Source organism: Condylura cristata, unplaced genomic scaffold, assembly GCF_000260355.1.
Source record: "Condylura cristata isolate star-nosed mole 26May11 unplaced genomic scaffold, ConCri1.0 scaffold00004, whole genome shotgun sequence".
NCBI classification, from domain to species: domain Eukaryota; kingdom Metazoa; phylum Chordata; class Mammalia; order Eulipotyphla; family Talpidae; genus Condylura; species Condylura cristata.
This window is the reverse complement of record NW_004567105.1, coordinates 55726707-55740212: the sequence shown is the minus strand read 5'-3', so window position 1 is coordinate 55740212 and position 13506 is coordinate 55726707. Positions and strand designations below refer to the sequence as shown.

Below are 13506 nucleotides of genomic sequence, written 5' to 3'. Positions count from 1 at the left end.
CTTTGTTTCTAGAAGCTATTGATATATGATTTTTAATATTAAAGAAAGAAGTCACATACCCATGTCAATCATGTCCAAGACCACATCTCTAGCATGGACATCAATAGTAACCAAAGCTCCCAGAGTAATCCTGGTCTGCTTTGACAATTTGCCTCTTACCAGCTCTACAATATCATTTAGTTGATACTGAAGTTCCTTATAGTACCTCTTTAATCCCTACAAAAGAATTTGGAAAATAAGTATTAAAAAAAGCAATTAATTATGTCACAAACATGTATTTTTATACTTACTATATTATCAAATAAGTCCTATTTCATAATGTCTCATGAATTATAGAATACAGTGAATTTTTGTTCAAGTTTAGAAAAATAGGATTGTATCATTTCGCCCTACATGTAGAAATTGAGGGGAAGATTATAAAGAATAAACAAGAAACATAGAATGCAAAAAGGAATGTTAATTAAAATTTTTAAATGCTTTACCTCTGTCCCGCTACTTATAACTTCCTGTGTCTCAGAAGTCCAGAACATTTGAGAAACACAAAGTACAACTTGGCCAGGCCACTCTCGAACCCAGTCTCTTCTTGCAGATTCTGGATAAGCCTGAATAATTAAAATGCACTTCTAGCTTTAAAATGCTATGGAAGGGAGAAAAGCTAAATGTCCAATGATTGAGAAGGGTAATATCTGATACAATCATAGGCATGTATATTATAAAGATGATATTTAAAAGACCTAAAAGTTTTTGTAAATTATGACTTTATATACTGTTGAAAACCAATGTTACCTCAATAAATTAAAAAATTATTATATTTCTGAAATATTTATTATTAAAAATGGGAGTATTAGTATCAATATTTTAATACTGAGTTATCTCTATATGGATTTGATTATTGATTTTTATGGAAGTTGATTTCTACATAATTTTCTTTGTTCCTTGCTATAGGACATTGATAAGTTTACCCAGAGAATACATACCACTTTTATTATAATGAAATACAATAGTTCTAATAAACTTTCAAAAAATCCACCTAATAGAATATATATGTTGATGTCAAGGTTTATTTGAAAGGGAGACTATAACCTAGTGAAAAACTGGACTATTTCTTAAAACCCTTGTTTTATTTGCCCATAGCTTTTCTAAAATACTGTGTGCAGTAAACATAATGTAGTATATATATTCATGTTGACACTCAGTGATGCACACCTGAGACATATAATATTTCAATAAACAATAATATAAATTAAAAATTTATATAATCAGAATATAACTTGAATTATATATTTGTTGAATTACAGATAACAATGTCCTTTGAACAATGTCCTTTTTAGTTCAAAGTATACCTTCATTTCTTTCTAACATTTTCATATTCAAAGCGCACTTAACTGAGTTTATTGGGGAAAGTCTAATCTTTCTAAAAGTTCCCTCAAAAATACATGACATAGCGGACTCAAATTATAAATTGAAAAAAATAACTACAGAACAAAGTTGGAGGTTTGTACTAATGGAAACTATGTTTAATACAGTATTACCATCATAGATATAAGAATGATAAACCTAAGGATATAAATATATTATAAATTATTGTTAAAATGCTTTCTTTATCAATATTTAAAAACAAAAGCAAATGATAAACTATTCTTTGTTTAAAGAAAGATGAATGGTAACTAAGCCATTGTTATGTACATAGCAGGTAAATTTCTATGGTGGTTAAGAAAATACTTTCATGGATAAAGCTGATACTTCTCTGTTTGTTTTAATTTGTTTGGAATAACAAATAGAAGGATAATCTTCAGGAAAATTGAAGCTAAAAAGAATGCCACTGCAAGATGAGTTTCATAGGGAACTTGGTGGAAGAAAAGGCCCCATTTGTACAAACTGAGTTGCTAGTTACAAAACTGAATATATATATATATTTTTTTTAAAGATTTATTTATTCATACAGAACTGGGGAACAGGCCAGAGATGCAGAGGGTGAGAGGATTCACTAGGGACAGAGTGGGGAGCAGAAAGGCAGATCGACAAAATACACTGCTGAGGGGAGCAGCGAGCGGGTCAGGAGAGATCTGTCAGGCCATGTGGATCTCCTCCGGGGCAGGCGGGATCAAACTCATGCGGAAGTGGCTCAAGCTTCTTAGTGCTGTGCTTTAACCCGCTGCACCACCAGGTAGGGCCACAAAACTGAACATATTTTAAGGTGATTTTTTACCACACAACTGTTCCTTTGTGGTCCTAAAGTAAGTTGGAAAGTTTATCAATCAAGATTAGGTAAATTAGATTAGCATAAGCAAGGTACTTGTAGTGCCTATTACATTTCTTTCAAATGTTATATTTCCTCCTTTAATATTTGTTTATCTCACATTGATTTTTAAGTAAATGTAAAAAGGGTAAGTGAACTAGATTATGTATTTAACACATGACTGAATTTTTTTCTGATCCTATAGCTTTTATATGAGATATATACATGCTTTCTCATTTGCTCTTTACCTGATTAAATTGACTCTATTTTAATTTCAATTCTTTTCAGCGTCTTTTAATGTATTCCCTCACATTCTAAGTTATATGAACCTAATTATTACCTCATAATGCATTTTTCTTTTATAGCACTTTATCACATATAATTAATTCTTACTAAATTATTTTTACATCTAATTTGTTCTTTCAGTTTTATTGAGATATAATTGACAGAACATTGTGCAAGTTTAAGGTATACAGAAGGACTTGGCTTATATATATTGTGAAATGATCATCTTAAAATTTAACACTGAAAGATATTAATTAGTATTAAATATTATATTATTTAGAAATAAAATATTTAGTATAAATATTTAAGGAGAAACAAAAATAATCAATGATTTAAAATAGTAAGAAATTTAAGTGTTAATTTGCTGGTACCCATACAAAACATCCCAAAAGAAAATATTAACAGAATACTGGGTATGCATTAAATCTTAAATTAAAACATACCAGCCTGGCTGCAGCTATTACATCATGAATACTCCGAAGCATTAGATCTTCCACTTGAATGAGCCACTTTTCCACAGCACCTCGTGCTGCTGATGTGGAAATAAGTGCAATCAGCTCCACTCGCTCACCTTCAGAGCTATACATGGCCTTAATGTCCAAATTGGGAAGGAACTCCAATTTAGCAATGCCCTCAAAGCATTTTTTTAAATGAGGCTGAACTCTGAGTGGATCTTTGGTCTCTGACAAGATCTCTAACATTTCATCATTAGATAAGAAGAAAAAACTAGGAGAAAATGTGCAAATAAAGAAATTTTAGTAATTATTGATCACATATCAAAAAATGCTTCTAATTATAGCACAATTGATTTATTGATCATACCGAGGGAAGAAAAGACGTTTCTTTTCAAGATAAGCATTAAGCCCTTTCATAATTTTCTCCAAAAGTTCATTGCAATTTTGTAGTTTTTCTAATAAACCTGTTAAAGAAGTAGCAACTAGAACCTAAAAGAGACATTTGCTCAGGTTAGCACTTATGTACCAGATATAAGGCTTAAACATTGGTCTATATCATATGCCCAAAGATTTATGACAATTATTACATTTTTGCATGTAAGCTATTAAAATTTAATAAATCAAAGATGTTCTTATCTAAGGTTGCTAGTTACAAATGAAAAGTTATGACTGTCATGCAATTCTCCTATGTCCTCGTCAATGATGTGGGAAGAGTCTGATTTCTTTAGCTTTATGAGTATAATTGAAATATATATACATAATTAATTGTACAATTTAATGTTTTGATGTGTACATTGTATTGCCAGTATCTTATGGCCCATAAGCTAAGAATTATTTTTAAACATTTACAAGACTGAAAAAAACTTAAAAGAAGATGATTTTATAGAACAGGAAAATGTCAGCATCTGAGAACCATTTCATTGTAGCATAGATGCACCCATTCAGTTACTATTTTCTCTGGCTGCTTTCTCAGTACAGTAAAGGCAAAGTTGAATATAGTTACAAAAATATGACTATATGTTTCACAAAGCCTAAAATATTTGCCTTCTGTCCCTATGCCGGAAAAAAACATGGTGATTTCTGATCTATAAAAAAGCATGTCCACAAAGATTCTGAAGTTAATATGTAATGCAAAATCCTTAAGTCTTATACATTTCAGTGTACAATAGTCCAGCACAGCTACTTTTTCATCCAACATTGAAGCAAATTGTTATTTCTTAAATTAAATATCAGGTTAAGTAAATGTGTAACTATGGAGTATGGGTGCTATGTATGTACACACACACATACACACAAATATATATACGCATAGTCTGTAATTCAACGTTAGAGTCACGCTCAACAGGTGCTTATACTCAGTAGAGGAGATACTCCTAAATAGAGATATTGAGTGGAATGTCATGTGAGTCTCCTACACTATTCATTCCTTTTGCTCTCTTGCTTACATTAATGAACTCACATGCTTGCACTCTCTCCATACATTTTATTTTACTTTATTGTACAGAAGGAATGAAGCAATGCTTGTATATAGTAGAAATCAAGTGAGCACCTATGAAGTTGTTCCACTATGTCAGGGAGTTATAAGGAGTGTAACTTTTGAATTGAATGCAAAATTATCTTAATGTTTTGTTTCTTTACATCTTTTATACTTTCTAAGTTATATAGAATGAGCAGGTTTTCTTATCATAACGAGGGAAAAAATAACCAAATGCCTTTTTTAATAGCCCAAAATAAAGGTTCTTCTTAGTTTGTAAGAGAGAAAACAAAACTTTACCTTTGGGTCTTTTGCACAAAATCTCATGATATCCCTCCAATGTCTGTCTACTGTTTGAAACTGACGTCCTTCCTCTGGCATCTGTTGCATGATATCTTCAGAACAAAAAATGGGCTCCAAGTACAGCCACTGAGCTTGTACTTTTAACCATTCATCAATTGTTTCTTGTATTCGAATCAAACGATCCTCCCAAACCTTAATGAAAAGGATACTCTTAAAGTTCCAGTTATTACAGAAAACAGAAATTATAGAAAGGAATATATCATTTAGAGGTAATATTAGTCTTAAATCTATGCAAACTAGCTTAAAGTTTCAGAGAAACCTTACCCACAGAAACCTTATTGAGTGTTTTACATGGACTTAGAAATGTTCTAGAATGGGGCCTCCCTACTGGCTTCGAAGTCTCAGTGCAATCACTGCTGCAACCCGAGTTCGATCCCCAGCCAGGAAACTAACCTACATATGGTGCTGCAGACCTCTCCTGTCTTGCCTGCTACTACCCTTAGCAGTGTATTTCAGTAGATCTGCTGTACTGCTCCCCACTCTGTCTCTAGTGAATCTTCTCACCAACCCTGGCCTACACCCTAGTTTCAGTGTGTATAAAGAAATAAAAATCTTCAAAAGCCAAAAGTTCAAGGAGGCTGAAATTTTCCTAAACTTGGAACTCACAATTGAAAATGACTGCATAAACTAATTTCCTATTCTTTTGGTGAACCACTGAAAAGCACCCAGGAATATATCCTTCTCTACATCAGTGGTTATTAATTTATCTATTCTGTCCCTACCCAACCCAAGGGATATTTGACAATGTCTGAAGACACTTTCATTTATTACAACTATTACAGTTATATAGTAAAGATGATATTAATACTTGGTCAAGGATGCTACAAGACAGCACCACAACAATTTATTTAGCATAAAATTATTAGTGCCAAATTAAGATACTTTGCTCTACATCAACACAACTTTGAATGAGTAAAGAGTCTTCTTATTCTCATAGGTCCCCTAAAATTGACAAAATATTACAGTAGCTGAAGAGAATTCATACTAATTTCTTTAGTTCTTGAATATAGTTCTTAAGATCCTACAGATTATTTTTATTTTAATATTCATATTTTATATGAATTAATATTTTATTGATTAAAAAAATCTAAGAGGGCTTTTAAATTATCCTGCAATTTCTCCTTTAACAGAAAAGAAATTTTTGCAAAACACATTATCAGAAAAGACTAGGCCAACATGAATCATGGGAAAATACACAGTCTTTTACTACTTCGGAAGAACAGAACTCGCTCTGTCTTCTCCAAATATTGACAAGCAAGGTCTTCTATAAAAACTCTCTGCTGAAATTAAAACCAGATTGCCTTAGTTTGAACCCCAGCTTAGTCATTTAATAATTCTGTGAATTTTGGTACATTATCTATCCTCTATGCTTTTGTCTCCTCCTTATAAATACAGATAATAGCAATACTCAGCTTGCAAAGGTTTGCTATAGGGGTTGAATGTGTTAATAAGTGTAAAAGCCTAAGTAAGAGTAGTATCTGGCACATAGTTCAAAATAAATAAACATCAGGAAAAAATTCATTTGTTGTTTGTTTTTCTCTGCTTTTATAGTCCTCAAAATTTTGATATACTCTATTAAACTATGAGTTTCATTTTTGCTTTCTGCATTTAAACACCTCACCTGTAAGAATATGAAATAATCTTATACTCTCAAGTACTATTTGTTTTTCTCAAGTAGACAATACTTTTTTTAAAAAAGATTTTATTTATTTATGCATACAGAAATGGGGTACAGGCCAGAGGTGCAGGGGCTGCAAGAGGATTCACCAGAAACAGAGTGGGGAGCAGAACAGGCAGATGAACAAAGTAAAATGCAGCGGGCTAGACCAGAGAGGTCTGCTGTGCCTTATGGATCACCTCCGAGGTGGGGATCAAACTTGCACTGAGGCAGCCACCAAAGTTTGGCTTAACTTAGCTTCACAGTGCAGCGCTCCAACCCACTGTTTCATCAGGGAGGGCCGTATCTAGTTTTTCACAAATATAATTGAAGTGTGGTATACAGAACTTTACTATAAGTTACAATATGATAGTATCAACTGTGACTAGAGTTAGAAAAAGTAATACCAACTATTTTCCATCCAAGTCTGTCACTGTCATTGGAGGAATTTTTTTAATAAAACATAATATGTTCTTTTAAAAATTACTAAACTATAAACTTCTCTATAGTATCACATTAATTTTGGTAAAATGTGTGTTTCTGTATTTCATCAAAGCTATCCAACAAATTGACTTATTTCCATCCAGCATATATAACCAAGAGTTGATTTTCATATTTAAAATACTTTGATCTCATCTTCTGCCCACCTGGGACGACTATGTAGGTGTTTCTTTTCACAAATCTTTTCCCTTTGAAAGACAGTAGAGGTAGCTCTCCTGCCCATCTGTAACTATGCAGGTACCTCTCTTTTTCTTTCTCCTTTCCCTAAACCTTTCCTTTCAAAGTAAAAAAAATATATATATATATACATATATATATATATATATATATATACCTTGATCTCTTTTTCAAATGGCTTGATGAAAGGTGAGCCTCTCATTGTCTGAGTTTTTATAATTTGATCATCAAGGATAGCCTGAATCTCATCCACTGAAGAAAGAATACAGACTCCAGTATCACGATATAGACTTATATTAAAAGAAATATCATCCCAAGTTTCTATCATTGTATGCATAGCTTTCTCTAATGAAAATTCCTAAAAGGGAGGGAGGAAGAAAGAATGAGATAGTTAAGAAGTAATCTCATTTGAAAAAAGAAATCTCTGCACCCCTATGTTTATTGCTGCACTACTTACAATCTTACAATAGGTAAGATATAAAAACAACCCAAATGCCAAAAATAGATGACTGGATCAAGATGTACACACACACACACACACACACACACCACACAATGGAATACTATTCAGCAATCAAAAAAGATAAACTCATGCCATTTGCAGCAACATCAATAGAGTTGGAAGGAATTATGCTCAGTAAAATAAGTAAGAAGAAAAAAAATATTGGATGGTTTCACTTGTAGGTGGACTATGGGGGAACCAAATAAGGGATCAGGGGAAAAGACAATAATAAATAAAAAAACAAAATTAACAGGCAACTATAAATCAGAGACAGTCTTCAGGGAAGAGAGGAGAGGAATCAAACAGGGTATGGAAGAGCACAAGAGACTGTAGTGATGGCCTGTAGTGATGGTCAATTCACATGGGTGAATTGATAGTGGGAATTTTATAGTAACTACATCTGAGAGGAGAAAGCAAATATCGTACAAAAATGAATAATGATGTAATATATATATAAATTAATTAATTTAATTTTAAAAATAATCTCATTTACAATCTTGACTTTTCCTAGTAAATTTAGTGGGTATTTGGTACACTGTACAGTGATTTATATGGGATCATTTCTGCCTATACTATAATAGTCTTTAAATTAGAAAGTTTTTTTTAACAATTAAAACATTCCTAAGATGATAATAATGTAGTTTTTAAAAACTCACTTCCTGGGGCCTACTGCAAGTATTACTACTAGCTTATCTACTAGCATAGTATTAAAACTAGCATATCATCCATGTATATTGGATATGGCAGAATTAAGAAGTCAGAACTACTTCTAGCTGGATTCAGGACAAAGAAATAACATTTTGTGAAGGAAAAAAGAGTAGCCTTCTATCATTTTCCCCTCATCTCTTCCCATTGTTATCTAGTATTATACAATCAACCACAACAAAAATAATGATTATTTGATTAACAGACTTATCAAAGTATCTCAATTAAACATCTTTACCTTGCTTGCACCTGCACTTATGACTTCAAATTGATCTAAATATGGAGTAAGGTTTAATTTTAAAACTTTTCTCAGTGTAGTTCCCGAGTCTGGAGTCAAATCACACCCTGCAATTTCTGATAGCATTTTCCAGTGACGTGCTCTCATTCCTGGATTGCACAAGATGGAGACAGTAGGGATGTAATCCTACAGGTGAAAATTAAATAATAATGAATCTTTTTGACATCCATATGCATAGTTTTATAATTTCAATCTCAATGATATAAAGATTACTTGAAATTTTTAAATATGTATATATATATTTTTAAAGATGTATTTACTTATGCATATAGAACTGAGGTACAGTTCAGAGGTGCGGAAGGTGAAAGGATTCACCTGAGACAGAGACAGAATAGGTACGTAGAAGATGAAACAGTAGGAATATATATATAAACAGTGCTATGTATGTAGCAAAAGTCTGAAAGTACACACAAGAAAACAACACTGATAACCTTAGTAATATGAGAAACATGGGAAGAGTTTTCAGATATATATTATAAGAGTTTTCAGTTTACTTATTAATAAATAAACTATATCTCAATTTCTTTTATATTTTTAAATCATGACAATATAAAAGAGTAAAAATAAATTTAAATAGTTATGTTGAAATCTTTTCAGGCAGCTCATGGAAATTCTGAGAGAGTAGACACAGACAGGCGCAATGCTCAAATCCCATCAGTTTGGGCCCTCCCTGCTGGCACAGCGGGTTAAAGCACAGCACAAAGAAGTTAAAGTCACTTCCTCAGGAGTTCGATCCCTGCCTGCCCTGGAGGAGATCCACATGGCGAGGCAGACCTCTCCTGACCCGCCCGCTGCTCCCCTCAGCAGTGTATTTCGTAGATCTGCCTGTTCTGCTCCCCTCTCTGTCTCTGGTTAATCCTCTCACCCTCTGCATCTCTGGCCTGTACCCCAGTTCTGTACGAATAAATAAATAAATCTTAAAAAAAAATCCCATCAGTTTGAACTTTAAGCATGCTCACATTGTTAACTTGGCAGTATTCGTAGAGCCAGCACGACAGTGAGAGGTTGGATACATTATTACTGTCACAAAATGTGTTATATCTTTTCTTTATAAATGAGGTGACTCAGGCATGAGAAGCCAAGTATCTTGCCCAATATTTGCCACTAGGAAGCACAGAATTATGATATAAGCCTTATGGAATGACTCCAAAACTTTGCTAGATAGTTGATTCTCTGTGCTGTTGCCCTTCGTAAAGGTTAACTGGTGTGTCCTAGTCACTTTTTTACACTCTCATTTTAGTAGTTTCTAAAGCATTTAGTCGTTTGTCAAGCATTGTTCTAATTAGAAATCTATTTTGATGACTTTATCAGGTCTAATTTTCTGGATTCAGCTTTGGTTGGCTTTCAAAGTTTTTACTTCTCATTACTACTTGATGTGAATAGCTCTACCAAGATTTTCTAAAATATCATTAAATTTGTTCATACCTTAAAAGCTTTTATCTGTTCCATTACTGTAGTACACATAGTAATAGTAGGATTCTCTTTTGGTTCTTCTTCAACCTTCTCTTCTTCAAGAGAGCGTTTTTTTGCTGCCTTTCTTTTTTCTTGTAATTCCTTCTTTTGCTTCATTTGGAAAAATTTTAGTGTCTTAAAAATTTCTCGGGAAAATTCATCTACATCAGTTTCCATGCTTTCCCCATTAAGGTCTAAAAACCCTCCATCCATCCACCTGATTTGAAAGAAAAAATAATCTCAGACTCAAAGACTGTTAAAGTTTGAAGGGGTCTTAGAGATTCTTTGTTACTTTCCTTATTTTATAAGAGAAACAATTGAAGGAACGAGTGGTGAAATTTTTTTATTATTCATATAGCTAATAATTGAGAGACAAAACTACAATCATCACTTCAGGTATACTATATATGCTAAAATATGTCAGAATGTAAATGGGTAACTAACAGTATGCAAAGTTATCTCTATACTTCTATTTTTGGTGTTAACCATTTTCAAACCTATAAAGTGCATAAAAATCTAGAAAACCAGATATTATATTATATTATATATTATATTTTATATTATATTAGTAAGATTAGGTGGTGCCTTGGCAGCATTTGTTATTTCTCTTATGTGATACCTGGTTCTCTTTCAAATTGATAGTTAAGTCCACTTTTAAGCACTTTTCCATATTTGCTTAATTTTTATCACATTACCAGAAATTACCGTTTTTCTGTTCGTTGCCATTTCAGAACAAAATTAAAAAACTTCTGATAGGGTTCAATGTTAACTTTCAGTTTGTCAAGTTCAGGATATTTTGTCAATTCCCATTTGAAAAGCTCCTCTTCTTTATTAATAAACTGAACTGCTTCTTCAGATTCCTGAATCCGTTTTTGTAGTTGTCTTACATCTGTCACATACTGAAAACAATTTTTTATATCAAGAATATTATAAAAATTACAGTATGAAAAATAAGATTAAATAATAATACATAGGCTAAATACTTGCACTTAGCAACTTTAAATATCAATTTGACAACATTACTATAAGTAAAAAGAGATGGCTATATCTGTACTTCATAAATAGAAAACTAATTCACAAAAATGTATCATGTGTATAGCACTAGCTCCAGGCCTAAGTGGTTACTGTTTGCCATAGTAAGTATACATTTTTCTGTATTTTTTTAATTTATGGAAACATGCACTGTATTGATCTCTGAGCTTGCCATAGCTACTATCTTAGATATTTTTCAAACCTGTTGCATATGATCCAGTTCTGCAAATTCTGCAAATTCTTCCATGCAACGTGATTCCTTTTCTATTTCCAGCATCAATTTCTCTCTCTTGGCTATTAGCTCATTTTCTTTTTTACGTTTAGCATTCTCAATGAGCTTTTTAAAAGACAATTTAAACATGTTAATTATTTTACTAAAAAGGAAAGAGTTAACAAATAAGAAAACCAAATTCTTTGTAAAGTAATGAAAACCATCAGAGAAATAAAAGTTAGCACAAAAATAAAGCAGTGACTGACATAAAAATTAAAATAGTCATATAGAAAATGTTTCTTGGATCTTCAAAGTGACTGTAATAATTCTTATTACATTAATTTATTAATTGCATTATTTATTTAACAGTAATAATAAATGCTACCATTTACTGAGAATGGGATATGTGTCAAGAACTATGAAGACCTTATCTATTTTACCACAGGCATTATTATTATTATTCTTATTCAGAGATGAAGAAATTTAGGCTTATAGAGTATCACAAAGTAATAAAAATCAAAATCTGGTTTAGAACTTCGGTTTATCTGACTGAATTCCATGCTTTCATTATTAAACCGTTTCACTTCTCAATTTAGGAAAAATTGGTTTATACTGGGACTTTTTCAAACTTTGGACTATATTCAGATGTAAAATAATGAATCTGTTATTTCTTATCTCTGTAGTACTGGGCAAGTTATAAACTTCTCTGATTCATTTTATCACCTTTCAAATGATTTAATAAGTAGAAAGAATTTAGTACTGTGTTTACTAGTATTATCATTACTTCATACAATATTTCTGACTTCTTTAATGTCAGTCCCACTTCTTACCAGACCCTGTGACTTAAGCCCTATAGCCTGTCCCTAAGCCTCTAGGACCATAAATGTTGCTAGCCCCAAACTAATATTGACATATGAAGAAGTTACTTTTAAAATGTAGAACATCAGGGGTACAGAATAAAACAAAACAAAACAAAACAAAACAAAATAAAATAAAATAAAATAAAATAAAGATATGTATGAAAATTAGATAAACACTGTGCTAAAAAATTAGAGTAAAACTCATGTAAAATTAATTTACCTCATCATTTTCATTAAAGATGGGGTTAATTTTCCAAGGCCACATAAGGACAGTTGAATTTAAATTTAAGTCTTCTTGAGGAAATAGAAAAACATCTAAAAAGTAACTCATTCGGCGCTGACATTCCTACAAAAGAAGCTCCAAATGTAATACTGCATATAGGAAAATCCAAGGCATGATGAAAATAGAGAAACAATTTCTAATCTCTTCAATTTTTATTAGACTCAGATTAACTAATATTTCATTATCACAAAGCTACATGATAATTTAATAGCTGTAGGATAATTTATTTGGCCTCATGTCCCAAAACTGCTTATTCTATAAATAAAGCTTTTTAAAACTTCTCACTTGCAGTTGACTTTATATAAAGGTACTTCTTATATAGGAATAGAAAAGGTGGTCATATATACAGCTTTTGTTTAGCAATCTTTAAAATTTTTGTTTTTAAAGGATTTTACTTTTTATTATTACATATTTATTTAATTTTAAATCTTTGGTGATAAAGATTTTGGCACAATTTGTTTTGTTTTGCATTTGTAGTCACGTTAACACTTTTTTTTCTATATCACTACCATACAGAAATTGTCCAGTAAGTGTTTAAGAGTGAATGGCAAAGAATATCTTTACCACCTATAGCTTTCATTAATATTTATATAGTGCTATAATTTTTAACTCTTAAAATACAGACTTAAATGAATTTTGGTTTGAGAATATGTGATATATATCATAGAAATGTGTAAATGAATTATATACTGCTATAATGACTTAGAAACATAAAAAAATGTGACCCACATCATTATATTGAGATTAAATTAGACATAAAGCATATAGCGATCATAATAGATGCAAAAAGTATCTGATAAAATCCAACACCCATCCATGTTTTTAAAAAATCTAGCAGAGGGCCCTCCCTGGTGGCGCAGCGGGTTAAAGCACTGCACTGAGAATCTAAAGCCGCTTTCGCATGAGTTCGATTCCCGGACCACATGGCGCGGCAGACCTCTCCTGACCCGCCCGCTGCTCCCCTCAGCAGTGTACTTCGTTGATCTGCCTGTTCTGCTCCCCACTCTGTCTC

General features: G+C 32.1%; 1 protein-coding gene across 1 annotated transcript in view; it reads right to left on the bottom strand.

Annotated features, from left to right (window-relative positions):
- Positions 1-13506, bottom strand: part of DNAH12 (dynein, axonemal, heavy chain 12) — a 130284-nt gene that overhangs the window by 86204 nt on the left and 30574 nt on the right. The window contains exons 13-23 of the mRNA XM_012735164.1: positions 12432-12557; positions 11343-11477; positions 10814-11007; positions 10082-10325; positions 8597-8782; positions 7309-7509; positions 4754-4948; positions 3347-3468; positions 2968-3250; positions 483-602; positions 60-216 (exon numbers count right to left, since the gene is read on the bottom strand). Coding sequence (XP_012590618.1) covers positions 60-216; positions 483-602; positions 2968-3250; positions 3347-3468; positions 4754-4948; positions 7309-7509; positions 8597-8782; positions 10082-10325; positions 10814-11007; positions 11343-11477; positions 12432-12557 — 1963 coding nt within the window. The remainder of the gene's footprint in view (positions 1-59; positions 217-482; positions 603-2967; positions 3251-3346; positions 3469-4753; positions 4949-7308; positions 7510-8596; positions 8783-10081; positions 10326-10813; positions 11008-11342; positions 11478-12431; positions 12558-13506) is intronic.